This window comes from Rhinopithecus roxellana, chromosome 3 (assembly GCF_007565055.1).
Source record: "Rhinopithecus roxellana isolate Shanxi Qingling chromosome 3, ASM756505v1, whole genome shotgun sequence".
NCBI lineage: Eukaryota > Metazoa > Chordata > Mammalia > Primates > Cercopithecidae > Rhinopithecus > Rhinopithecus roxellana.
The window spans coordinates 31,340,277-31,367,424 of record NC_044551.1 but is presented as its reverse complement, the minus strand read 5'-3'; the positions used below and the strand labels follow the sequence as shown (position 1 = coordinate 31,367,424).

General features: G+C 44.7%; 2 protein-coding genes across 4 annotated transcripts in view; one reads left to right on the top strand and one right to left on the bottom strand.

The window, feature by feature from the left end:
* The window catches only part of CYFIP2 (cytoplasmic FMR1 interacting protein 2), a 133,686-nt gene that overhangs the window by 48,160 nt on the left and 58,378 nt on the right, over nucleotides 1-27,148 (bottom strand). For all 3 annotated transcript variants that reach the window (XM_010363413.2, XM_030926906.1, XM_030926905.1), the window contains exons 17-23: nucleotides 26,176-26,332; nucleotides 25,543-25,639; nucleotides 23,267-23,343; nucleotides 20,505-20,613; nucleotides 17,892-18,011; nucleotides 12,068-12,267; nucleotides 10,144-10,231 (exon numbers count right to left, since the gene is read on the bottom strand). In XM_010363413.2, the coding sequence (XP_010361715.1) occupies nucleotides 10,144-10,231; nucleotides 12,068-12,267; nucleotides 17,892-18,011; nucleotides 20,505-20,613; nucleotides 23,267-23,343; nucleotides 25,543-25,639; nucleotides 26,176-26,332 (848 nt within the window). The remainder of the gene's footprint in view (nucleotides 1-10,143; nucleotides 10,232-12,067; nucleotides 12,268-17,891; nucleotides 18,012-20,504; nucleotides 20,614-23,266; nucleotides 23,344-25,542; nucleotides 25,640-26,175; nucleotides 26,333-27,148) is intronic.
* FNDC9 (fibronectin type III domain containing 9) lies at nucleotides 7,768-8,594 on the top strand. The gene has a single exon (XM_030926909.1). It carries the CDS (start codon nucleotides 7,768-7,770, stop codon nucleotides 8,440-8,442), a length of 675 nt encoding a protein of 224 aa, XP_030782769.1. The 3' UTR covers nucleotides 8,443-8,594.

Sequence of the window (27,148 nt, the reverse complement as noted above, 5' to 3'; positions counted from 1 at the left end):
ATAGCCTCTGGATGAAGCTACGACCAACTCAGGAAATGGCTCTGATCCGCTGACCTTTTCTTCTTAATAATGACAAATACTATTCCTAAGCCCAGAACTTTATAGACATGTGTTCATCTGTTATAAATAACACTACAAGGCAGACATTATAATAGTCCCATTTTTAAAGTGAGGAAGCTTCCCCCGAGAACTGGAACAAGACAAGGGTGCCCACTTTCACCACTTCTATTCCACATAGTACTGGAAGTCCTAGCCAGAGCAATAAGACAAGAGAAAGAAACGGCATCCAAATGAGTAAAGTGGAAATCAAACTGTCACTGTTTGCTGATGACGTGATTGTATACCTAGAAGACCCTAAAGGCTCATGCTACACACCAACACCGACCAAGCTGAGAATCAAATCAAGAATTCAACCCCTTTCACAATAGCTGAAAAAAAATTAAAATAGTTAGGAATATACCTAACCAAGGAGGTGAAAGACCTCTACAAGGAAAATTACGAAATACTCTTGAAAGAAATCACAGATGACACAAACAAATGGAAACACATCCCATGTTCATGGATGGGTAGAATCAATATTGTGGAAATGACAATATGGCCAAAAGCAATCCACAAATTCATTGCAATTCCCACCATCAAAGTACCATCATCATTCTTCACAGAACTAGAAAAAACAATCCAAAAAGGAATATGAAACTGAAAAAGAGCCCACACAGCCAAAGCAAGGCTAAGCAAAAAGCAAATCTGGAGGCATCACATTACCTGACTTCAAACTATACTATCCAGCTATAGTCACCAAACAGCATAGTACTGGCATAAAAATAGGCATATAGACCAATGGAACAGAAGAGAGAACCCAGAAATAAAGTCAAATACTTACAGCCAACTGATCTTTAACAAAGCAAAGAAAACCAAAGTGGGGAAAGGATACCCTTTTCAACAAATGGTGCTGGGATAATTGACAAGCCACACGTAGAAAAATGAAACTGGATCCTCATCTCTGACCTTATACAAAATTCAACTCAAGACAGATCACAGACTTAAATCTAAGACCTGAAACCATAAAAATTTTAAAAGATAACATCTGAAAAACCCTTCTAGACATTGGCTTATGTAAAGACTTTATGACCAAGAGCCCAAAAGCAAATGCAACAAAAACAAAGACAAATAGACGGGACTTAAACTAAAAAGCTTCTGCAGAGCAAAAGAAATAGCAGAGTAAACAGACAACCCACACAATGGGAGAAAATCTTTGCAAACTATACATCTGACAAAGGACTAATATCCAGAATCTACAAGAATTCAAACAAATCAGTAAGAACAAAACAAAACAAAACAAAACAAAACACTCCCATCAAAAAGTAAGCTAAGGACATGAATAGACAATTCTCAAAAGAAGATATACAAATGGCCAACAAACATATATATATATATATAAAAGCTCAACATCACTACTGATCAGGGAAATGCAAATCAAAAACCACAATGTATTATCACCTTACTCCTGCAAGAATGATCATAATCAAAAATAAAAAAATAATACATATTGGTGTGGATGTGGTGATAAGGGAACACTTTTATGCTGCTGGGGAGAATGTAAACTAGTACAAATATAATGGAAAACAGTGTGGAAATTCCTTTAAGAACTAAAAGTAAGAACTACCATTGGATCCAGCAATCCCACTACTGGGTATCTACCCAGAGGAAAAGAAATCATACGAAAAGGATACTTGCACACACATGTTTAAAGCAGCACAATTTGCAATGGCAGAAATTTGGAACCAGCCCAATGCCCACTAATCAATGAGTACATAAAGAAAATGTGGCATGTATACGTCATGGAATACTACTCAGCCATAAAAAGGAATGAAATAATGGCATTTGCAGCAACCTGAACGGACTTGGAGACCATTATTCTAAGTAAAGTAACTCGGGAATGGAAAACCAAACATCATTATGTTCTTATTTATGAGTGGGAGCTAAGCTATGAGGACAGAAAGGCATTAAGAATGATACAATGAACTTTGGAGACTCGGAAGGGTGGGAGGAGGGAGAGGGATAAAAGACTACACATGGGGAATAGTGTATACTGCTCATATGGGTGCACCAAAACCTTAGAAATCACCGCTAAATAATTAATCTATGTAACCAAAAACCACCAGTTCCCCCCAAGTCTATTGAAATTAAAAAAAAAACTGAAATAAGTAAATAAATAAATACATAAAGCGAGGGAATTTGGCCAGGTGTGGTGGCTAATGCCTATAGTCCCAGTACTTTGGGAGGCCAAGGTGGGTGGATTGCTTGAGCCCAGGAGTTCGAGACCAGTCTGGGCAACACAGTGTGGGGAGGATGCTTTTTTTCTTTTATTTTGTTTTTTTGAGACGAAGTCTTCCACTGTTGCCCGGGCTGGAGTGCAGTGGTGCGATCTCGGTTCGCTGCAGTGGGAGGGTGCTTTTATGCTCTGTGGGGACTCACCACTAGCAGTTGGGAAGAGACATGCTGCATGCATTGCTGCAGACTTAAGACAGGCCCCTGAGAAGACTGAATGCTATGGGAAAGCTGCAGAGCAACTGTCTGATCTCGTATGTACTAAAAACACAAAAATTAGCCAGGTGAGGCAGGGCGCAGTGGCTCACGCCTGTAATCCCAGCATTTTGGGAGGTTGAGACAGGTGGATCACCTGAGGTCAGGAGTTCAAGACCAGACTGGCCAACGTGGCGAAACTCCATCTCTACTAAAATACAAAAATTAGCTGGGCGCAGTGGTGCACACCTGTAGTCTCAACTACTTGGGAGGCTGAGGCAGGAGAATCACTGGAACCCGGGAGGCAGAGGTTGCAGTGAGCCATGATTTTGCCACTGCATTCCAGCCTGGGCAACAGAGCGAGACTCCATCTCAAAAATAATAATTAGCCAGGTGTGGTAGTGCATGCCTGTAGTCCTATCTACTTGGGGGGGCTGAGACAGGAGGATCACCTGAGCCTTGGGAGGTCAAGGCTGCAGTGAGCCATGACTGTGCCACTGCACTCCAGCCTGGGAATTCCAGGGCGTGCTCTGTAAGCCACTCACTTTCCCCATGTGCCAATCCAGCTTTGGGACTGGGGCTTGCCCCATGTTATCCCTTCACTGCCACCTTCAGGAAAGGCGGAAGAATCTTGCTCCTAGCTGATTTCCTCTAGCAGTAATTTACTACTGGTGTCAACTAGCTGGGGCCCACCTGGCCTGAGAGCAAAGAGGCTACAACTTGCACAGACTCTGAAGGAATTGTCCCGGACGATGGAGAAAGTGTGAGCATGGCTGGGGTGTAATGTCCTGGGGCAGATGTCCCAGATACTTTATCTCCTTCGCAAAGGGCTGCACTGGCTCCTCTGGGTGCTGCTGGCAAGTGGCGACAGCTCAGAGGAACGGGATAAACCCTGGCCTCGGAGGCTGGGGCCCCATCCCATTTCACTGGCAACTCTGCCACTCATCAGCCAAGCGGCCTGTGGAATGCCGTGTCTTCTCCCAGGACTGTGAAACAAGAGGGCTTTGAGGCCTCACATTCTCTGAGCATCTTAATTCCACGGAAGAAAATTTTTCGTTAAAAATGTCATCCAACAACATTAAAAATAAATCTCATTTTCAGTGGAAAAAGGCTTGAGTCTCTACCTTGTTCCTCCTCAGACCCCTTAACTCTGGCATTTTTACTCCCCTCAAAATAACCTTTTCAAAGGGCACCTGCAAATAGTCGCGTGGCCTTTCTGTGAGAAGGATGCTTTTATGTTCTGTGGGGACTCACTATTAGCACTTGACCTGAGTGTGCTCGCATGGGAAGAGACACATGTCTGCATTGCTGCAGACTTAAGACAGGCCCCTGGAAAGACTGACTGCCATGGGCAAGCTGCAGAGCAACTGTCTGATCAAGGATCACTGGCTGTCCCGAGACTCCACGCCTCCCAGAGACCTTTGGCCACGTGTAGGGTCGCAACTCACCAAGGTGTTTTTTTTTTTTTTCCCAATGGAAAAAGTCTTTCTATGTTGCTCAGGCTGGTCTGGAACTCCTAAGCTCAAGTGATCCTCCCACCTCAGCCTCCCAAGTGGCTGGGACTACAGGTGCACACCACTGCCACTGTGCCTGGCTTTCTTCCTAACCTTTTATCATTAATGGGAATCAGAAAGAGACCTTCATGTGTTCACTTGGATACTCGGGTCACCAAGAAGAGAAAAGCTGACTTTTAAAAACATATAATTTGTATAAATTTATTGAGGTCTAAATGTATGTGAGCTACTTCCCACCCTCTATTCCAGACACACCCTGTGATCTCCTCAATAGAATGGCGGCAACACGTTCTTACAAGGTTGAAAGGAACAGGAAGGGATGGAACCTCAGAGCCAGACAGCCCTTTGTGAGAAAAGGGGAGGCAAGCAGTCTGGATTCTTGAAAGGAAAGGAACACTGGGGATGATCCAACCCAGGAGTAGCAAACAGTTTCTATTTCTGGTGTCAACTCCAACTGACTGATTGGGAAGCAGTTTCTTGGGACGCTTGTGTTCAGAGGAGCTCTGGGGCTGTTTCAGCACCCAGCTGGAAGGAGTGCTGCATTGGATTCCTAGGGTTGCTATCACAAATTACCATAAATGTGGCAGCTTAACATGACAGAAATTTATTCTCTCACAGTTCTGGAGACCAGAAGCCTAAAATCAAGGTTCTGGGAGAACCACGCCCTCTCCAAAGGCTCTAGGGGAGAATCTTTCCTTGCCTTCCCAGCTGCTGATGGCTCCCAGTGTTCCTTGGCTGATGGCAGCATCCCTCCACTCTCTGCCTCTGTCTTCCCTTGGCTTCTTCCCTTTGTGCCTCTCTGTGTGTTCATCTCCCTCTCTGTTCTCTTACAAAGACATTAGTCATTGAATTTAGGGCTCATCCTTAAATCCAGGATGATTTCATCTTGAGATCCTTATCTAGTTACATCTACAAAGGCTCTATTTCTAAATCAGGTCACATTCTGAGGTTCTGGGTGGATATGCAATTTTTTTGTTGGCGGGGGGGGGAATTATTCAACCCAGTGAGAGTGCCATGATGGTTTAGCAAGCTTGACATGGGTTCAGGGCTGTGCAGGGATAGGGCTCATGTCTTCTGCCTTCTGATCTGCCATCCTGATGTAGCTCAAGCCCACAGCTTTACAGATGATGACAGAACTGAGGTTCAGACAATACAAATAAAAGGGTCTTGACCAGCATCATATAACTACGTAATGCTACAAGAGTCAAGAATAGAGAAAAATGAAGATAAAGAGGTGGCATAGGCAGTTGGGATGGGGAAGTGAAGGGGTGGGAGGGGATGAAGATGAATATTACTGTTTTGGTTGTGGAATAACTGAGAAGAGCATCTTTGCATTTAAAACCATTAGCCAAAGAGGATCTAGATGGGACGAGAAAATAATAACCAGCCAACTGGGGAGAAAATGTAGGAGTGTTAGAAGAATTAGTACCGCACTGGGGATCAGTTTGCAGGGGATCATCTGCCCTTTTTCAGCTAAAGGAATGAGAGCTCCTCTCACTGGGCAAAAGCCTTTCCAGGCTGGTCCCTGAAAGCATCGTGCGTACAGATGCCTGCTGGTTGCCATGGTGAATGATGCTGATCTGAAGAAATGAATAACATGAGCGTTAGGGGCAGCAGTGGGATTACTCAGTGTTGAGAGAAACAACACGGAAAGCCCAGAGTGGAGGAGGGAGAAGGCACCATTCTCTCAGCTTTAATCCACTCCACCTCGGAGGGCAGAGCTCTAACCAGACACGCTGCGAGCATCAGGTAAGAAATATAGATGGCTCTTCTTGGAAATGGAAATGACTTCTTTTCACACTCTGCTTGGAGAAGGGCTGGGCAACGGTAAATGAATAGTTAAAAATGGGGGCGAATTTAGAAATGGAAACAGAGGAAGAAAAATCAATTAAGGGAGACGGACCTGGTCCTAAAAGCTGAGGATGCTATTTGCGTCTTGACAGAAATCTCTTAAAAATGTCTGCTGAGGTAATTCCATCTGTACAGACAGCTAGTGGCAGATAGGAAGCCAAGAGAACATTTGTGCGTGACAAGAAACAGGATTCCTGATTACTCCTGACAGAAGGGTTTTACACAGGTGGCTGCCTATGTATCATAAGTAATGAATTAGGCTCTTTTCATTGTGGTCGAAAGTGTATTTATAGGGGTGTGTGGGGTGGGGAAGATGAGTGTGTAGAGGACAACAAGCAAGGGAACATAAACGTTCAGTCTCCTTCATGATGACCTTCCCTGGAAGGGTCTGAGCACATCTGTCTCATCCCTTTCATTCTCCATTTATTGGGAAGAAATTTTCAGCCACATAGAAAGACACTATTCACCTTCCTGAGCATCTTAGCTCACTGTTACCCTTACAGAAGAAAAACAAGGATTGAGAAATTACTCAGTGCTGTGCACCTTTCTGCAGCTCCACTCCTGGAGGAAAATGGGCACAAACACAAGAGGATGGGGGAAAGCGGAGGAGAGAGAAAGGCAGGTCATAATAGCCATTGGTTTGGCTTAATATCCAATGCAGGCGAAAATCCAGTTGGCAGCTGTTTACTATGTCACTGCAACCCAAAATGAAATCTACTGGATTTCATGTGAGGGAGGAGGAACGGAGGACAAAGCAGGGTGAGACCTTTACGTAGGCTGACTATGACTGTCTCTGTATTTCTGATCAGGGAAATCAGTAGAGGGAACTGCAAGAAAGAAACTAAAATACTTGAAGATGGCTCTCTCTTATCAAAGCGGGGCCTGGCAATCTGAAGAGGGCTCATTTGATTTGTCTGGAAAAACATCAACTGGGTCTCAGTCCTGGCACCTCATTTTGCAATAACGTCTGTAACTAAACCTGGCAGCCTTGCATTAGGAAATGTAGTGGTTAGGCAGCATTGAGTCCTTTTTCTAGATATTCGCGGTGTGACATCAGGTTGCTCATCCGTAAAATGGGAATCTAGCTCAGAGGATGTGATGAAGAATAAAGGAAATTAATTACTGTCTGTGAATCATCTAGCATGACCAGTGACATAGCAACCACTTACTCTGAGTGGTTATTACCATGATTAACATTCATAATACCAGCAGAATTAAATAGTGGTAGTTATGCTGATATTAGGGGATGATTATCTTCACCTATAAAATAAATTTCCTGGTAATGCTGGTTTTGAAAAAACAAAACAGGAGAAGTTTTGGGGTGAAATCAGCTGCTAAAGAGTGACGAAGCGAATTTCCACTCACCATGGGCAACAGAACCAGGAGGCTAAAAAAAGCAGTGGGCAGAATGTTCTAGATCACTGAGTTCACAGTACTTACAGCAGAAACAGAAGGTCAGGAAGGAAAATTGAGGTCAATCAATTGCCTGAGGGGAGGTCACAGACCTGAGAATAAAGGTGGAGCCTCTGAGGTTCTACTGATTTTTCCTACTTTTTCGTCTTTTTTCTTAAGGGGATGAGAACAATGTTATCATCTGAAGGATCTTGGCTAGGGTGGGATGTGGCTGGGATTACATGGGTGCATCTCTTTTTAGGCCTGAACTTTGGCATGGGACGGCCTTGGTTTTAACTTTCGTCCAGCCACTTTTTCGCTATGCCTGAATAACAGAACATCTAAGCCTCCATTTCTTTGTCTGTAAGATGAGGGCAATATGAGAGACCGTCTCAAATGTGCAATAAATGGTGGCTATGATTATGATAAATACATACTTAAATTGGGGGATGTCACTCTTCACTTTGATTCTGGTTCTAGAATCGGGATGAACATCGAGGTGGGGAACATTTCTTATACAGGAGCCATCATCTCCTGGTCGTCCTCGGAGCCCTGCCTGGAGGACTATTACCATATTATGTATAGGCCCAACTGGAACAGCATCTTCTCTGGCTATCTTCGCTACAGCTTCCACCACGAGGAGAAGGTGCCTCGAACGATCAGCTCCGTGGTGCTGGAACATCTCGCCCCTTCCACTCTCTACTTCCTGTGCATCAGCTGTAAGAAGGCTGCCTTCCCTTACAGGCACTACTGCACCATGTTCCACACCCTGGATAAGAGTCCGCTGGCTCCTGGAAGCTCCCTGGTAGACCCCCAAATCTCCCTTTGGGTGCTGATGGCCATTCTGCTGGCCTGCTTCACAGCTGTCTTGGCTTTCATCTGCCTCCAGTTCTGGTGTGTCCGTTGCCATGAGCCGCGATGGTCTTACAGGGCTGGCCACATGGAGGAGGCCAATGGGTTGGTGAGATGGCCAGAGGAGGCCCCGGATCTTGGTCAGAGGGAGGAAGACCTGCAGGGGCTCCCCCTGGTGGAAGTGCCACGCAAGAACTCCAGAGATGAAGCTGAACTGAATCCTGAAGCCAACCAGGATGCCCCTGATGCGGATGCCTTACAGAGGGGGGGTGGTGACCAAGCCGCCATACTGCCTCATTGTGGGGAATGAGAGTGGGGAGGAGACAGCCCGTATCATGTAGCCTAAAGCTTTCCACACAGTAGGTCTTTTGTACAAACATGTCTATAGGCAACCCATTTCTCTCCCATCAAATGTCATTGCTATTTTGGGTCACCTGGGTTGGATGAATGCCCCATGACAAAGCTTCTCAAGCTGGAAAATGTATCCCCCAGGGTATGTCCCCCAGGGTATGCCAAGGCACAAACAGGGCATCTCTGCAGCAGTGTCCACTCAGAGGACACAGTTAAGAATTGAAATCTTTGTTTTAACATTAAAACAAACATGGATATGTTATAAAGTAGAAAGCAAAAATTTGCATGACTTAAATAAAACAGCACTTGAAGGAAATGTTTGAGTTGCAAGTACGCTCTGGGAGGTACACTTTTGGGCAAAGGTAGATGTCTAGTTTCCTCTGCCCTTGAGGGGATTACTTGGAAAAATGTGAGAACCCTTGCTCTGGAGTGTTTTCCAACTTTTAGGCAATCACACACCACCTGTCTCTATTTTTTTAAATCATGGATTATCTTTACTATTATAATACTTTTTCTCTCTTTAAATTGACTCCTTTTTTAGGTGTAAACTTATTTTCAAAGACAGCCTTATTTTACTCCATAAGTGAAAAGCCAGCACCCTCCTGCTACAAACAGAAGGGAAGAGACATAAGAATAAACATCATGAAAACAAGAGAATATTAAATCTGACTTAGCTTCTATTGCCTGCCAGTGACTCTGAGCTTAACGCCTGCTTGCTTGTCTTTGATAAAAAGGGAGATCCAGTGTTGGAGAGGCAATAAAGACATATTAGCACCAATATTTGTCTTTCTCCTTGATATAGCATAAGGTTTGAAAGCGAATCAAAAAGGAAAGTGCTGTTTTTACTTTATGAGTCAGTGTTAGTTAAATGCCGTGTCTGTGAACCACCTCAAATGCTGTCAGTCAGCTTCCCTTGATTTGAGAAAATCGTCTTGACCAGACTAGGCGGGCTGCTCTGGAGAAGATGCCTGCACTCTCCAAACATCATCCTAAGACCTTCCCAGTGCCCTCTTATATCTATAGAGCACAAAATCCCAGAATCACAGGACGACACTGCAGTGAATCAACTGAGAAACAGCAGGAGCTGAGAAGCCAAGATGAGAAGCCCCACATCCCTATTCCCTTGCCTACCTCATGCATTCCCTGCTCAGCACCCAGTCGTGGAGGTCTGCTTTTGCCCCCATTCCTGCTACTTGTGAACAAATAAAGATTCATATACTCACAGCTGTTTCTGCCTGGATCTCATTGCTGCCTTTTTCCTTTCTCTTTAAAGATAAGAGTCTCACCCTGTCACCCAGGCTGGAGCGAAGTGGTACAATCATGCTCACTGCAGCATAAAACTCCTGGGCTCAAAGGATCCTCCTGCCTTAGCCTTCCAAGTAGTTGCTGGTGCATGCTGCCATGTCTGGCTAATTTTTTAATTTTTTTTTGGTGGAGACAGGGTCTCGCTATGTTGCCCAGGCTGTTCTCAAATTCCTGGCTTTAAGTATCCACCGGTCTCGGACTCCTAAAGTGCTGGGATTAAAGGCAAGAGCCACCGTGACTGACCTCATTGCTGCATTTATCTCTCCACTTTCTTACTCTTCTAATTAAGGGACACTTTTCTATTTGCTTTTTCTCACCAACCCTCTTCTAGGCAGGGTAGGGCAGGACTACTTACCTTGGATCCATAAAGGTAATAAGGCTGGACGTTGGCAGGTTTGTCTCGTTGTGGTTCTTGAGTGAAAGGAATGGCAGTCCGCACAAAACTAGTAGAAGCAAAGGGATGGGAAAGAGTTAATATGGTGCTAATATTATTCTTCATGGGACATAGATAAAAGGAGTGCTTCCTGGCCAGGTGAAGGTTTGCATTGGTACAAGTGCACTGTTTGTTAGGTGGTTGACTATAAAGGTACTAAACTCTTCTGACATCTTCCCATTCAACTTCCCATTCAACTCCTTTCCATAGATGGAAAAACTTCAGTCTAGATTCCTGGGCTCAAACAGGGGCTTGTGGCTGCTCAGAATGACACCAGGCAAGAATAAGAGTGGGCTGGGCTTGAACATGGCTTTCCCTGGGGCTCCACTCCTCTACCTCCAGTTTGGTTTCTCAAGAGCAGAGTTCAGCAAACTCTTTCTCAGAAGAGCCAGGCAGCAGATATTTTTAACTTTGGAAGCCAGATGGTCTGTGTTGCAAGTACTCAACTCTGCTGTTGCAGCATGGAAGCACCCACAGACAATAATAAACAAATGGCATGACCAAGTTCCAATAAAACTTTATCAATTACAAATCATTTTCACTTGTCACCAAATATTAGTCTTCTTTGGATTTCTTCCCCTCAACCACCCAAAAGCGTGAATACTATTCTCAGCTCATGGGCTTTACAAAAACAGTCAACAACTAGATGTAGTCTGTGAGCCACAGTTTGCTGCTCCCTGCTCAAGAGTGTTAAAACTCCTATATCTTTATAGAACTGGAAATCTATCTCGCTTAGTGTGTGGATTCAGGTACATTTGTGGATATCTCCCATACCCTTCCATTCATTCAACACATACTCATTTAATACTGGCCCTGAGCCAAGGCTTGGAGATACCAAGAAGAATTGCAGATTAATACATTTTTTTGCATCCTTACATACTTATTTTGTATGTGAATATATATGCTTTACCTCTTCCACCAGGTTATGAAACTCTCTGGGGATAAGGAAATTAGGTCTTGGCTCTACCTCAGTGCCTGGCCCAGGGCTGTGTGCACCTTGCAGGAAGCAAGTTCCACTTTGTCATGTGTATTTGTGCTCTGCAAATGTATGCTGTTTTGCATGCATGCTTTTAGATATGTGGATATCCTTATATACATACAATCTGATCATGTCATCTCCTTTCCTCAAACTCTTTCAGGGTTAATAAAAATGCACGATCCTGCCCTGGCCTCTAGAGTACTGCACAATCTGTTCCTGTGTTATCTTTCACGGCACCATTTCCCACCCGACTAGTTTTACCTTCATCAACCTCTTGGAGAAACCCTTAGAAACTTTTCTGGAATATTCTTCTCCTGCCTTTTTGCCCTTATTTATTCCTACCCATCCTTTGCATCTTAACTCCAGCATTACTTCCTCAAAGAGGCAGCCTCCCTTGAGGTTTGCATGACTTTTTGGACTGGAACAGGTGGTGCTGTTACCTCTGCCATGGCTCTGTGGGCTTTCCTTCATCTCCTTATTCACTATTTGTAATGGTACATTTGTCGTGTGATTATTTGACCACTTACATCCTCCTCTAGTCTGAAGACTCAAGAGACAGAAAGGTATCTGCTCACCATGGCATGCCCCATGTTTTACTGGAGCAGTAGAACACCCAAATGGGCAACTTCAGAGTAGCAGTAGAAAGAGCTCTTCAATGAAAGAAGACCTAATTGTTAACAACATTCAACTGTCAATCAGCTCTGTGACCTCAGGCAAGTGACAGAGCACAGAGCCTATGCCCAGGAGGGGGTCTGAGAGACTCCCGTTGCAGGAACCACTCACATGTGTACCAGGCCTAGTTTGGAGGAGGCAGCTGGTCACTCCCCCAACCCCCACCCGGCCTCCTCTGCACAGGGATTCCCTTACCGGTTTGTGGACCCATTGTAGCAGTAGTTGGGGAGAAAGTCAAAGTTCAGTTCCCAGAAGACATGTAGGGTGATACGGCCATAGGGGGCGGACACATTGTGATTGGCCTCCCGGAACATGGCATCGAAGCTGTCCAGTGTCATGTGCTTACAGAGCAGCCGGTGCGTGAGCCGGTTAATCTCCAGGAGCCACTCCAGCTCCTGTCCAGAGAGAGAACCCACAACTGCTGAGGAATTGCTTGTAAGGATTACATGTGTGCTTTATCTTACTGCTTCTGTTCATGCAAGTGACAGCTGCTCAGACAACCTCCTGACCATCTACATGGCAACCAGGACCCCTGCAGTAGCAAGTGACAAGTTTCCCTTCTTCTGAGAAGTGGAAGGATTGTCAGACTACACTGAGAGAGATGGAGGCCCAGAGGGTTAAGGGCAAGGTTGGGGAAAGGAGGCTGCATGCCTATCCCCTGGAAGGAGACCACGGACCATGTGCAAATCCCCTTTGGGTAGAGAACAAGCTTACTAGATTTCCAGTTTCTATATCGATGAGAAAAAAGCAATACTAAGAGCTACCACTCATTAAGGGTTTACTATCAGGTTGAACCCTATGACGTTACTGGTTTTTCAGGTTACTGGCAATTTTGCCTGGTTGAACCAAATCAGTATGTGCCGGTTTTATATGCGTCAACTCATTTAATGCTTATCAAACTCCTGAGGTCAGTATTGCTGTTGTTCTTATTTTAGATGTATGGAAATCGAGGCTTTGAGAAGTAAAGTAACTTGGCTTCAAATCCAGGAAACTGGGCTCCAAAGTGCACATTCTTAACCACTATATACTCTAACTGCTATAGAAATTATAAAAAAAGGTGGGAGCAGAATGCCTCATCCTTTGGAGTGTAGGCCCCTTGAGGTATCACATGGGGTCAGCAAAGGCGTGGCTACAAGCCATGGGCAAGCAGTCGGCAGTCAGCTCATGATGACTGGGATCTATGTGCACTGTGGGCCCTGAACAAAGGAATCCCATCTTCAGGCAAAGTGGGACAGAGTAACACTGAATCCCAGCAGGACACGGCATTTACTGGGAAATGAAAGAAAAGTGTAACTCTTCCAACACACTTTGGTCCCTCATTGTCCTGCAACTTCCCGCCATTGCTATCAAAAGGAACCAAAGTACAGTCTTGTGTAGAGACAGAAAGCACCTTAGGCCACTCCTGTGTTGTTTTGGTTATGCCATCTTTTAAGATTGGTACAATGGTCCCTCATTCAGAGAGAGGAAATGGAGGCCCTGAAGGTTAAGCAACTTGCCCAAGGTCACCACAATGGGCCTTAGGATGTGAATCCAAGTCTCCTTATTCCAAATCATGTGTTCTTGGCTCCTGTGACACAGTTCCCGGGAATAAGGATGCAAGAGCTGTGAAAGTTCTTTCAAAGGCAAAGATAGCTTTTGAAAAGCTAAAAGAACATCAGCAAGGCCAATTCATCAGAGCATGGCCAGGTGGGATGACCATGGGGTCTGCTGTAATGGCTGGAATATGTCCATAGGAGGCAGCCTCATGCCAGGGATTCAATTTCATTCTCATTAGCCACAAAGACCTCCAGATGGAGACCAGAGTATGGTCAGGTGGCGATCCCAGGCTAGGCTTCCAATTTTTAGAGCTCTGCCTCTCTGAAACTCAGATTCTGTGGCTCTAAATTGAAGTGTACAGAAATGGTTGAAGGCTTGCAAACATACATGGCTAAAGAGACCAGACAGGTCAGGTAAGTGAGATCAACTGGGGTGAACAGAAAGTTTGGGGAGTGAGTCCATCTATGGCACACTGGAGGGCCCTGCCCAGGTAAAGGTGGAGCTACTACTTCTGATACCCCGTCTGACTGCTGCCATGCTGGAGTGGGGGATTAGTGATGGCAAATCCTGCAATTTTTCAAAAGGTCAGAATTTCAATTCTGGAACAGCATCAGAGGAATAAGTTTCCAGTCATTGTGTACCATGAAGTAAATGAAGGGCAGAAATACAGAATCAGCTTGCTGATTCTGTCTCTTGGGGGCCTGGCTAGCTGGAATATGTCTTTATTCTGATTCACTTAGGATGAGTACTAAAGAAATAAAAAAATACATGGAGTAAGCACTACTCAATGTATTTCTAAGATCGCTGAGTCGCCTGGCACACTGCGGTGCCTGTAACTGGGAAGACAACTGAGAAGCTGTGGAACAAATTCTGCGTTATCGTTCTGTGACTTTAGCAGCCTCACAACACGCATCCATGTTCACAAGGGAGAGAGAAGGAGAGGCAGATCCACTGAACCGCAGGTCCACTTCTCCCTGCACATTATGTAACTCAGATGATGTTTCTGCAACACATTTTGAATTTGTTCTTCTGGCCTTAAAACCAGAAGAGGGCATGTGCCAGCTGGATGCAGGGCTCAATGCACCAAAGCGTGGAAAAGGCTTAAAAAGCCATGTGGGCAGTTTAGGGGTCTCCTAAGAGGATGACAGCTTTCCATAGTAAGGCTAATTTACTAAAGGGCAACACAGAGAAACAGAACCGGGGCAGTAAAACACCCAAATGGGCAACTTCAGAGTAGTGGGAGAAAGAGCTCTTCAGTGAAAGAAGACCTGACTGTTAACCACATTCAACTGTCAACCAGCTCTGTGACCTCAGGCAAGTGAGAGAGCAAAGGTCTCAAACTCAGTACAGTGAGGCCTGGAAGGTCACACACATAAACGAAGCCTGCCAGTGGGGCTGTGGCAAGCTGAAGAAAGTACAGCCCATCTCACAGGAACTTCTAGTCATTTTTGGGCAATCGTTACCATCTGGGAATGCTGGTCTGGCATTGCCAGAGCTTCCGCATTTTTATTTGAATTCTTCCCAATGTTAAATGTTGGCTCAAAATTACAAATGTACTATGCCGCCTAAACAAAACACAGCCTGCGGGCTGCCCGTTTTCAACTTCAGCATCGGGTTTTGCTGAGACTCTGTTTGCTCAGCTGTGTAAAATGAGGGTGATTAACTCCCCAAATCTTTGCAACCTCTCCCAACTCAGAATCAAGTGTCTCCCCATCTCAGAATGGAGTTTTTCAGGTGGAGGGAAAGGCTGAGGGGAGCGCACTCCTCATTTTGTTTCCTGGAGGAGGTAGAAGCTTCTCAGCCAGGGCGAGCAGGGGCCATCCTGACCCACTGGGAGAGTGCTTCCCTGAGGTCTCTTTATGGGCTTCCCAGGAACTGGTGTTCTCTGGGGAGCCATTGCCCTCGCCTGATAAACAAGGGCTTTCACTGCTTGTTTTGATTTTGTTCTCAGCTAAAAGAACATTTAGTGCTTTCAAACAGCTGGGAAGAGGCCATGGAGACACATATATCCCAAATCTTTTTTTTTCATAAGATATGCTCATTATTGGAAAACTAGAAGATATAGATAAACAAAAAAGACAAAACAATCCCACCACTTGGAGCTAATCACTGCTAACCATTTGGCAAAAAGAATAACTCTGTTTCTCAAAATAGAGATGAGCAAATGATTTCTCAGCAAAATGCGTGCTGTGCTAAAGTCTCCTGAAGTAAGTGACCCAGGACTAAGGAGGGTGGTTAGGGCAGGCCCTAAGAAATGCTGTTGAAAATTCACCCAAAATCATTGCATTGGAGCCCCAAATTTATTTTTCTCTCATCTTTTTTCCATAAGCTATTATTTATTAAGTGCTAACTATGTATACAAAGGACTCTTGGGAGGCTGAGGCAGGTAGATCACAAGGTCAGGAGTTCGAGACCAGCCTGGCCAACATGGTGAAACCCCATCTCTACTAAAAATACAAAAATTAGGCGGGCCTGGTGGCACATGCCTATAGTCCCAGCTACTCAGTAGGCTGAGGCAAGAGAATTACTTGAATCTGGGAGGCAGAGGTTGCAGTGAGCTGAGATCACGCCACTGCACTCCAGCCCAGGCAACAGAGCAAGACTCCCCGTCTCAAAAGAAAACAAAACAAAAACAAACAAACAAACAAAAAAACTCTGCAAAGCTCTTTCCAGGTAGTGATCTCATTTTATCCCTACAGTAACCCTAAGAGGTGGATTCTGATATTCCCTCCATTTCTACAGATAAGGAAACAGACTTGGAGAAGCTGGGTAACTTGCACAAGATCACGCAGCTAGTAAGTAGCAGGGTGAGGACTGGGACTGCAGGTATGATGCTAGAGTCCTAGTTTATTGCCACTTTATTTTTTACCACTTTGTCCACTTAAAATAAAACCCAATTTTATTTAAAAATAATTTTAGACTCGTAGAAAAGTTGTAAAAACAGCATACCCTGCATATCCTTTACCCAGCTTCCCCACTATTAACCTCTGGCAGAATCACAGTACAATTATCAAATGAAGGAAATTAATGTTGGTACAACACTATTAGCTGAATGACAGGCTTTATTCAGGTTTCACCAGTTTTCCCACTAAAGTCCTTTTTCTGTTCTATGATTCAATCTAGAATTCCATGTTGCATTTAGTTGTCATGTTCCCTTATTCTTTCGTAATTTGTAACAGTTTTCACTCTTTCCTGTCTTTCAAGACCTGCGCACTTTTGAAAAATATCGTTCACTTGTTTTTTTAGAATGGCACTCGATTTGGGTTCATCTGATATTTTCTCATAATTAGATTGAGATTGTGCATTTTGGCAAGAATATATGATGACAACAATAATATGTTTTACTGGTGATATTAACTTTTGGTTAAGATGGTGTCTGCTAATTTTCTCCATTGTAGAGTCATTCTTCCCTTTGTAATTAATAAGTATCTTGGGGGAGGTACTTTGAGACTATGCGAGTATCCTGTTTCTTCTCAAAGATTTTTTGGTTTAAAAAATTTTTTTATTGTGGTAAGATGCACTTAAAATTGAACATTTTAATGATTTTTAGGTGTACTGTGGCATTAAGTACATTCACATTGTTGTGCAACTATCAGCACCATCCTTTTCTAGAAGTGAAACTTACCTTCTCCAGCTGAAACTCTGGATCTATCAAACACCATCTTCCTCTTCCCTGGCAACCACCATCCTACCTTACTTCTCCATGAATTTGCCTACTGTAGGAACCTCATATAAGAGAAATCATGCAGCATTTTTCTCAAAGTTCTGCCCGCTTATTTTAGCAACCGTTGACAGATCTTGCCTACAATTTTTATTATGTTCTAATGGTGATTTTCCATTTTCCATTCCTTCTGTTCATCTGCTTTTGAAAGCAGTGAAATCTTCCTTTGATTCACTGAAAGGACAACCAGTCAAGTTTACTCTAACTCTTGAAGAGAATTAGCAGAGAGTCGTTTAAACTGCTGTTTTCTGGGAGAAAGGAGTAGGCCTATTCCAGGCTTGCGCATCAGAACCAGTTACATAATGTACAGGGTACGAGGTTTAATGAAAATGTGGGGCCCCCTTGTTTAAGAATTTCAAGATGGTGACAGTAGAGCAGTAAACCAGCTGCAAAGCCCTTCTGGGCCTTATACTACTGCACACCCGTGAAGCCAACCCTCTTGTGCAATTTCCCTAGCTTCTTAGGACCATTCACCTACTTGCTCAGCCTGCAGGATCCTAAGGACATGCAGCTGTGTCTGAGGGTTGGCCATCTCTAGAAATCTCAAGGAGACCCCCCTCCACTCTGTCATTCCCAAGGCAAGCAGGAACGTAAGATTATTCTTATTCTGTGTAAGTTTTTATTTCCCAGCTCCATTCAGATGGGAAAGAGACTCAGTGCCCCTCTTTAACTGGCCCATCACTAGACTAACTACAGTCCCCATCTAGGCTTCTAGTCTGAGAAATCCCAGAGCAGAAATCCCACACGCTCCCACACTCTTACCACAATGGAGGTCAGATCCTCACTCTCAAAGCGGCTGATAGCCTGGTCCAAGGATTTATACATGGCGGCAGAGATGCGCTGGGTAATGAGTCTGTTCAGGTCAATTGATCTACCCAACAGCTGGATGAAGAGAGAGAGAGAAAAATTACTTAAAATTCACACTGGCCAGGTGCAGTGGCTCATGCCTGTAATCCCAGCACTTTGGGGGACGAAGGTGGGAGTGAGACTGCTAGGTGGGAGGGGTTTCCTGGAGAAACTCCAACCAGCCTGTCCATTGAGGTGGAGGCTCAGGAAGTTTATGATGTTTCCAGCAGGGAGGAGTCCAGCCCCTCCTCTTCCTGTGTGGAACCTGGGATTCCAACGGCCTGCCAGGAAGCTCTCTAGCTAAGGGACCCTGGCCTTGTGAGAGTCCCTGTTTCCTCCCCCTTTTTGTTTCCCTTTTCACCCAATAAAACCCTGCTTTACCCACCCTTTAAACAGTCTGCAAGCCTAAGTTTTCATGGTCATGGGACAGACAAGAACCCCATCTTTAGCTGAAATGAGAAAAAGTCCTGCAACAGGAGGATAGCTTGAGCCCAGGAGTTTGACACCAGCATGGGCAACATAGTGAGACCCTATCTCTACAAAAAATAAAAAATATTAGCCAGGTGTGGTGGTGTACATCTGTAGTCCTAGCTAATTGGGAGGCTGGAGGTGGGAAGACAGCTTGAGCCCAAGAGTTTGCGGCTGCAGTGAGCCATGATTGCATCACTGCACTACAGCCTGAGTGACAGAGAAAGACCCTGTGTCTCAAAAACAAATAAATAAAGGTTCTCACTGACACCTGACAAGTATGTGCATGCACTGATAGGAAACTGGATTAAAATTACAAAGGACATAACTGGGACAAATGGGAACTGTATTTAGAAAGCAGTATTGTTAAATTTCCTGAGTATCATCATTCTATTCTGTTTTTATAAGAGAATGTCCTTGTTCTTAGGAGATACGGGCTGAAGCATTCAGGGGTGAAATGTCATGATTTGGCAAATTAATCTCTCAAATGGTTAAGAACAAAAGTATGTATATTCATCATACACACACAAACATACACACTGTATAAGTGCTAGAGAGAGCATACATACATGAGAGAGAGAATGTGAACTAAATATGGTAAAACATAAATAATTGCAAACCTGGCTACGGGATAGTAAGTGTTCATCGTATTATTCTTTCAACTTCCCTGTAGGCTTGAAACACAGGAAGTTTAGGAAAAATACGATTCACTCAGGCTATGGGAAGAGGTTCAGGATAGGCTCTGGCTTCCCATAAATGTTTCTGCTGACATCCTAAATTTAGCCCTGAGGTGCTTCCTGCATCTTTCCTGTGCTCAATTCAGTCACCAGGGCACAGCAGCCGACTCAGCAAGGGCCCACTTTGTGCCTTCATGAGGGAAAATTTAAAAGCAAGAGGATGACGGTCTGATTACAGGATGGAAAATATAGCTTAAGGTACTTTCCACTGGGGTACATGCGGACATTACTGCAGCTGCTATGTAGATAGCAATGAACATTTGTCGAATACCTGCTGTGTCCACAGCACTTTGCTAAGTGTCAAATGATTATTCTTAACTATTTTATTTTTCAGCTTCTCTTTTAGCATAAATTTTCTACCAACTGACTAGGGCCCCTTAGAGCCATCTTATGCACACATAAAGCCCTCAGTATTTAATATCCTGTGGCTAATTCTGGCTGCATTGTAACTGATAGCAGTAATCTTCTGAGAAGTTGAAAGAAAAGCTCTCACTGAGCCCCTGCTGTTGACAGAAGTACAAATTCTATTCCCTGCCCCCTCCCCCGCCCCGTTTAAGGAATCTCCATTTCCTTGGATTTCTCATCGCAATGGGAATGTCCAGGGTTTCTGAGATGAATTCTTTCCTTTTCACCTCTGGCATGGGCTTAGGCTCAGCCCGGCCCTTTCACAAAGATCAGGACCACATAATAAGCACACAGACATCACAGCATAAAGGCCATTTTGCCACCCACTTGGCCAACAGCAGGGCTCTAGGAGGAGGGCTCGCCATCTGCTGGGGCATCTCTTATGCTGTCTGTCTGCCTCACATTAACATTGTTAAGTGGGGATGTTTCGCAGTTCCCAGCAACATTTCCTCTATATCTAGGGTCAAATGTTAATAGAAACCAACTCTGCACACACAAAAAAACCAATTTCTACCGTGGATTTGCCCTGACATGCTTTCGTTTCAAAGGCGCCACTGTCTTCCTCACTTAGACTGGCACCTGGGCCCTGTTCAGGGACAGATTTACCCATCTCTGAGTGGCATCCCAACCGGAAAAAGTGGGCTGCAGCTTATGATGAGAAGACGAAGGCTTTGGTTGCCATAACTTGTCAGAGGTCAGCTATAGACGGGTGGAGAAGCCCAGAACCTGAGCCAAAGGAAGCCCAATGCCTCTTTATTGTTTATGAGATCCTGAGGCTGTGCTACACCCAGGCTCAGAAATCCACAGTGGCAACATGCTGGGAAGACAGTACCCACGCCTGATTCCTGATCTCTAGGCTGACTTCACAGCTGCTCTCTCCTGCCCCTTCCATCTCCATGGTGGCTTCCGCTCCCCATACCTGGACGTGTCTCTGTTTCAGCAGTGTTTCATAGCGATTGGACGGTGGATAAGGAATGATGACACCATAATTCTTACACTCAGCTCGAAAACGTTTATCCAACAGGACACTGGAAGGAATAAAAGTGAAACAAGGCCAGTAAACAGACAGTGAATGACTCTCAATTGCCCAGATACTTCTCTTTCAAATCATAGAATCTACCCACAGAGCACTATCTTATATATGTTAAGCAAAATGGTTTTCTGCTCTAGATAAGTTACTTCAAATTTCTTTTCAGTCACAGAAATTTCTTTTCAATATGCGAAACAGAGTTTCTAAGTTAAAGATGGGCAACACTGAACTTGAGCCACTTTCCTCTTTTATTCATTTACCACAAAAGCAACTGAGTGCTTGCTTGGTGTATCCCAGGAAACATTCTGGGTACTAGGAATACAAAGTGTCTGTCCTCATGGAGCTCATATTCGAATGAGGAAAGATTGACAAACACAAACAGAGGAACGAAATAATTTCAGAAAATAGGTAATAGTTGCATAGTGTTTATTACTTCCCAGACACTTTAAACACACACATACAAACACACGTCATTTTAAATCTCTCCACAATCTTATGAGCTGGGAGTGTTACCATCTTTCACACTGAGGCATGGATTGCAGACGAGCAAGTGCTTTAAAAATAAGAAAATGGGATCATTTGGAGTTAGGAAGTCAGGCAAAGTCTCTCTAAAGAAGTTTTGCTAAATGGAAACCTGAATAATAAAATCGGAAAGATCTAGGGGAGCACTGTCATTGACACCATAAGCTTGTGTTACGTTTGAGAAAAGGAAAGATGGCCAGTGTGGATAAAGTATAGTGCAGGTTGCACAGCATGGTGCAAAATGAATTTATAACATTAGACCAGGGCCAAACAGATCTTAGTAAAGAGGCTAGGTGTATTCTAGACATAACTAAAAGCCACCTAAAGGTTTTATGCAAGAAAGAGACATCATCTAAATCTACACTGTCGAAAGTAGTAGCCACCAGCCACATGTGCCTACTGAACACTTGAGATGTGTCTGGTCCAAATTGAGATGGGCTGTAAAACATAGGATTTTGAGGACTTAGAAGAAAAGAATGAAAAATCTCTAATAACTCCTATATTGAGTATATGTCAAAATTATAATGTTTTGGATATGTGGGGTTAAATACATTATTAAAATTAATTTCATCTGCTTCTTTTTCCTTTTTAAAATACCTCTACTAAAAAATTTAAAATAACATTTCTGGCTGACGTTTGTGGCCGTGTGGCATTTCGAATGAACAGGACTGACCTAGCTCATGGTTTTCCTCCTGGGCTTTCTCCGAATCTCTCAACCTCCTCAACTTACCACACTTTAAAAAATCACTGATCTTACAGGGAAGGGTGTAGATAAAAGCCCGTAAGTTAGACAAAGGAAGACCCAGGGTTTGACATGCCTGAGTCTGTTTCTATAGATGATGGAACAGTGTATTTGGAATCAGAATTGTCTTACAGAAGCCAGAAACCCAACTCACTGTTAGAACCACATCCCATTCAATCCAAAGACGCCTATTGACTACTTTGTGAAAGGCTGTGTTCTCTGCTTTCCATGAAATCCTACATGCATGCTTTCTATACTCTCCAGCCTTTAAGAGTCGCATTACTTAATGCACATCCTATGTTAACAGAAACTTGTGTGTACTGCACATCAACTCCTATTTGAAATATATCACGGCTACTTTGGCTGTTAAAAGCAAAATGAAGCAAATCCTTTTCATAGAGAAATTATTAAAGTAAGGCACTATCCTTGAAATTACTGGTTAGTATGTTTGGATTTCCAATAAGAATGGAAATACCTATATATAAATTTGAGGTTTTCCTTGATCAGTGCTGTTACAGGTTCTTAAAAACCAAGAACTCACGAGGGTTTGAACCAACATATAGTGGCAATACCAAGGAGCCTCTAAGCCTGACACATCTCTGATCCAGACTTCTTCACTGGCCTCCTGTCTGGTTTGCACACACCCATTCTTCTCCAATTCATTCTCCGTACATTTATATTTTTAAGAGAGTAAACTTTCACAAGTAAATAAAAATCGAATCGGGTCACTGTTGTACTTTCGAAACCATTCGGAGACATTCCACTCCTGGGAGAAACGGCTACAAAGCCGGCGTGCTCTGGCCCTGCCCACCTCCCGAGCCTTAGCAGGCAGCCTGCCCCCTCTAGTGGTGGTGAAGAGACACTGACATGCATTAATCCACAGGAATCTTCCCACAGCCCTGTGAGGTTGGCAGGCTGTTATCTTTATACTCCCGCCACAGGGATCTTGCACAAGCAGTTCCTTTTGCCTGCAACTTCCTGCCGCATCCTTCACCTCCTTTTACTTTCTTCACTCCTACCAACTTCAGATAAGAACTCAGATGCCACTTCCGCAAGATAGCCTTTCTAGTTCCCCACCCCCAAAGGTTTAACCGTTGTACGTTCCCATGAGCTTTTCCCTCACAGACAGCATGTAACCTCCTTGTCACTGTGCACTCATCGGCTTTTAGTCAACGTCCGTCTTTCCTGCTAGACTGCAGTCTGTGTGAGGTGAGCCCTCCATCTGCTTAGTTTCCTTTCCACTCTATTTCAGCACCCAGTCTGGGCCTGTGGAATGGCTCTGTTTTCCTCACGGGCTAAAGAAGACAGGAGGTTTCACAACAGAAAATCACATCTTCCAGGTGGCAGTCTTAAGAGATTGCTACTCACAGCTCTGGGGCTTTCCTACCTGCCGGCCATGGCTTTGTAGTAAGCAAAGATCTGGTCTGCCAGCTTGTAGACAAACTGATCAAAACATAGGTTCACCTGGTGGAGAGGAAGCAGGAAACATCACTGGCGCCCGTTCAGCTTAATCACAGAAACTGAGCCAACTGAAAGAGGGCAGTCAGGCAGGACTGCCCAAAGTGCATTCTGGGGAAAGACACTTTGAAGGGGAAAAAGAAGATTCTGTGGCTAAGTTTGGGAGGTTTGGTCCCTTGCTCTCAGGGTCCTCAGTCAGTCAACAGACAAGGCAAAGTTCAAAAAGGAACCAACCTCCCCACGGCCACCCTCCTCAGCTGTTTTGAGGCTGCCTGCCTGGAGGGATGCAACGAACAGACCGTCAGAACCCGTCAGTGCTCAAATTTGTCTGCTAACTCAGCAGCCTCCCCATCTATCTCTTCTGATAGACGTTATTTTTCATTGTATTTTACTTTGCTTTGCAATTTTTTTTTTTCTTTTGAGACAGAGTCTTGCTCTGTCGCCCAGGCTGGAGTGCAATGGCACAATCTCGGCTCACTGCAAGCCCCGCCTCCCAGGTTCACACCATTCTCCTGCCTCAGCCTCCCAAGCAGCTGGGACTACAGGCACCCACCACCATGCCCAGCTAATTTTCTGTTTTTTTTTTTTTTTTTTTTTTTTTTGAGACGGAGTCTTGCTCTGTCGCCCGGGCTGGAGTGCAGTGGCCGGATCTCAGCTCACTGTAAGCTCCGCCTCCCAGGTTCACACCATTCTCCTGCCTCAGCCTCCCAAGTAGCTGGGACTACAGGCGTCCGCCACCTCGCTCGGCTAGTTTTTTTTTTTTTGTATTTTTAGTAGAGACGGGGTTTCATTGTGTTAGCCAGGATGGTCTCGATCTCCTGACCTCGTGATCCGCCCGTCTCGGCCTCCCAAAGTGCTGGGATTACAGGCTTGAGCCACCGCGCCCGGCCTTTTTTTTTTTTTAAGACAGAGACTCGCTCGACAAGTCACCTAGGCTGGAGTGCAGTGGTGTGATCTCAGCTCACTGCAACCTCCACTTCCTGGGTTCAAGCGATTCTCCTGCTTCAGCCTCCCAAGTAGCTGGGATTACAGGCGCCCGCCACCATGCCCAGCTAATTTTTGTATTTTTAGTACAGACGGAGTTTCACCATATTGGCCAGGCTGGTCTCAAACTTCTGACCTCAGGTGATCCACCCACCTTGGCCTCCCAAAGTGCTGGGATTACAGGCATGAGCCACCACATCTGGCCGCAAATTTGTTTATGAAGTTGATAGTCACATTTCAAAGCGCCTTCCTTCCAACTTTGCTTACGTAGCTTTGGTTTTTAATGAAGAAAGCATTGACATTTCAGGGTCTCACCATCAGTGACAGACTGTGATGCTCAGGTGGGAAGATAATTCACACCAGACACAGAGACTCAAACCAAATATTCCAAAAATGGCAAGAGCAGGACATGACCATGAGATGGGGCAAAGGCAGTAGCTAGGTAAGAGTCAAAGGAAACAGATCCTATTTACTGTCAGATTTAATATTTTAAGTCCTTCATGTTTAATATTTACGTGATTAACCTTTGATCCTTTCTCACCAGACCCTTGGCTCCATAAGGTTAATGATTCAAAAAGCTTTCAGATCTTTCATCTCACACCCTACGTGGTATGCAGAACACAAAACCCCAGCACTGTGTTTAGTGCTTTCCTCAGACCTAGGTCACTGAGGACGTTGCCCTGCACTTTGAGCTTCAAGGGTCATCAGCAGACCTCCCTCCAGGCAAAGAATCCATAGGGTCAAGGTGGGCGTGTGCACTCAAGCCCCATTCTCCCCTTCTAGAACCAGCTCTGAGAAGCCTTCTACAGGCGGCTCAAGCCTCTTCCAGGGCCACGTGTTCTCTTCTCTGGCCTCCCCTCTGAGGATGGACTGCACTACGGGTGTGTGTGACCATAGGTTTTAGGTCTGGCTGAGGGTCACTGTTTTTGAGCAAGGTTAACAGGCAGAGCTTGGGTATTTATACACACGCACACGAAGCCCTTCATGGTGCAGCACAGAGTTTGTGGGTGGGAAGACAAAGGCAGCAGGTCCTGAGCTGGGTGTCTCAGTTTGTACTTCTGCCCTCAAACGTTACACAGGCCTTCTGATGGCCATGATTACAGAGATTCCTCTCCTAGAACAAGTCACTGATACTCCTACTTCATGCTAATAGCAAAAGACTCGAAAAGTCCGGGATTTGGAACAAGATTAAAGGAGCAAAAAGAGAAGCACGTCACTTGCCTCAGCTTCGATCTCATCGTACAGGAACTGCTTTTTAAACTTGGTCAGAGCATAGTAGGCGCTGTCGTTGTACAGATCCAAAGGGTAGAGGACATACCTGGAGAGGGAAAAACACAGCCAGCCGCTTACTAATGACTTCCCTTAAGGAAGACAGTTTTATACTTGCTTGGGAAATAGAAACAAGTTCAGAGTTAGGAAAAGACCATCTTTCAGCCCTCTCTGATGTTCCCAGAGCCTCCACCGCTTAGGAGCAACTTACTTTACAGTCAGCCCAAAGAAATAAGTAGTCCAAGATGCAAATAAAACCAGGACTTGTAAACATGTATCTGGGACTGAAAGACATCAGGTGGCAGTTAAGAATACGAGCTTCCTGCTCCTGAGATTACTCTTTTCTGAGCATAGCTGTTATGGGGCTGACAAAGCATAGGACGGGCAGCTGGCCTGGGAAACTTTAGAATTTATCTGCAAGGCTGAATTAAATGATTCTGTCTGGCTGAGCTTTCCCCGTGATGGGGCACATGGCCTCATTTCTTGTCAACTCAGTGCTTCCTTCTGGAAAGAACGGAGCTCCCTGGTAAACTGCCCTCCACTTGCACCCCAGGAGCCACCTGCTGGCCCGATCCTGCCTCTTACTCCATCATGGAAGGTTCTTTGGTTTCCAGGATATGGTCCGTTAGAATCCAGGGCATGGACATCTCAATGGGGAACTGGATTCGTCGGCCCATGGTTAACTCCAGGAAGAATTCTCGGAACCAGAGCTGGGAGAGGTCGCAACACTGCTGCAGGGCTTCTGAAAGCATAAGGGAATGAGCCTTGGGTTACTCTTAGCACTAAAAGACCTTAGTTCTCATTGTTTTTATTAATTTTCATTGTTATTGTCACTGTGTTAGGTATGTAGCAGGTACTAATATTGATTAGTAGATCCTGCTCTCTTTTACTTAAAGGCAAGCCTAATATCTACTTGGAAAATAGCATTTGTTAAGCTTGAGCGGCAGTGGTTGTGGGCTGGCGGGGGAGAAGAGGAGGCAGTGATGTTTTAGAGCTTTAGATGCCCCTATAGTTCCCATCACTCTTCTACAAAGTCATCCTGAAAACCTGCAACCTAAGCTTGAAAAGTACGCTCATGGCTGGGCGCAGCGGCTCATGCCTATAATACCAGCACTTTGGGAGGCTGAGGCAGGCAGATCACTTGAGGTCAGGAGTTTGAGCCCAGCCTGGCCAACATGGCGAAATCCCGTCTCTACTGAAAATACAAAAAAAAAAAAAAAAAAAAAAAAAAAAAAAAATTAACAGGGCATAGTGGTGCATGCCTGTAATCCCAGCTACTCAGGAGGCTGAAGCAGAATTGTCTGAACCTGGGTGGCAGAGGTTGCAGTGAGCTGAGATCACACCACTGCACTCCAGCCTGAACCTGGGAAGCAGAGGTTGCAGTGAGCTGAGATAGTGCCACTGCACTCCAACCTGAGCAACAGAGCAAGACGCCGTCTCAAAAAACAAAACAAAACGAACGTGTGTTCATTACGCAAATACAGTGTCAGTGTCAAGATAGACCCCCAAGTGCCCACTTTCAATTGGAATGTGACTCCTTGACTTCTTGTGTGTGTTA

What these genes read in the sequence shown, in the direction of transcription:
- FNDC9 (XM_030926909.1), top strand. Translation starts at nt 7,768, where the DNA reads ATGAACATCGAGGTGGGGAACATTTCTTATACAGGAGCCATCATCTCC.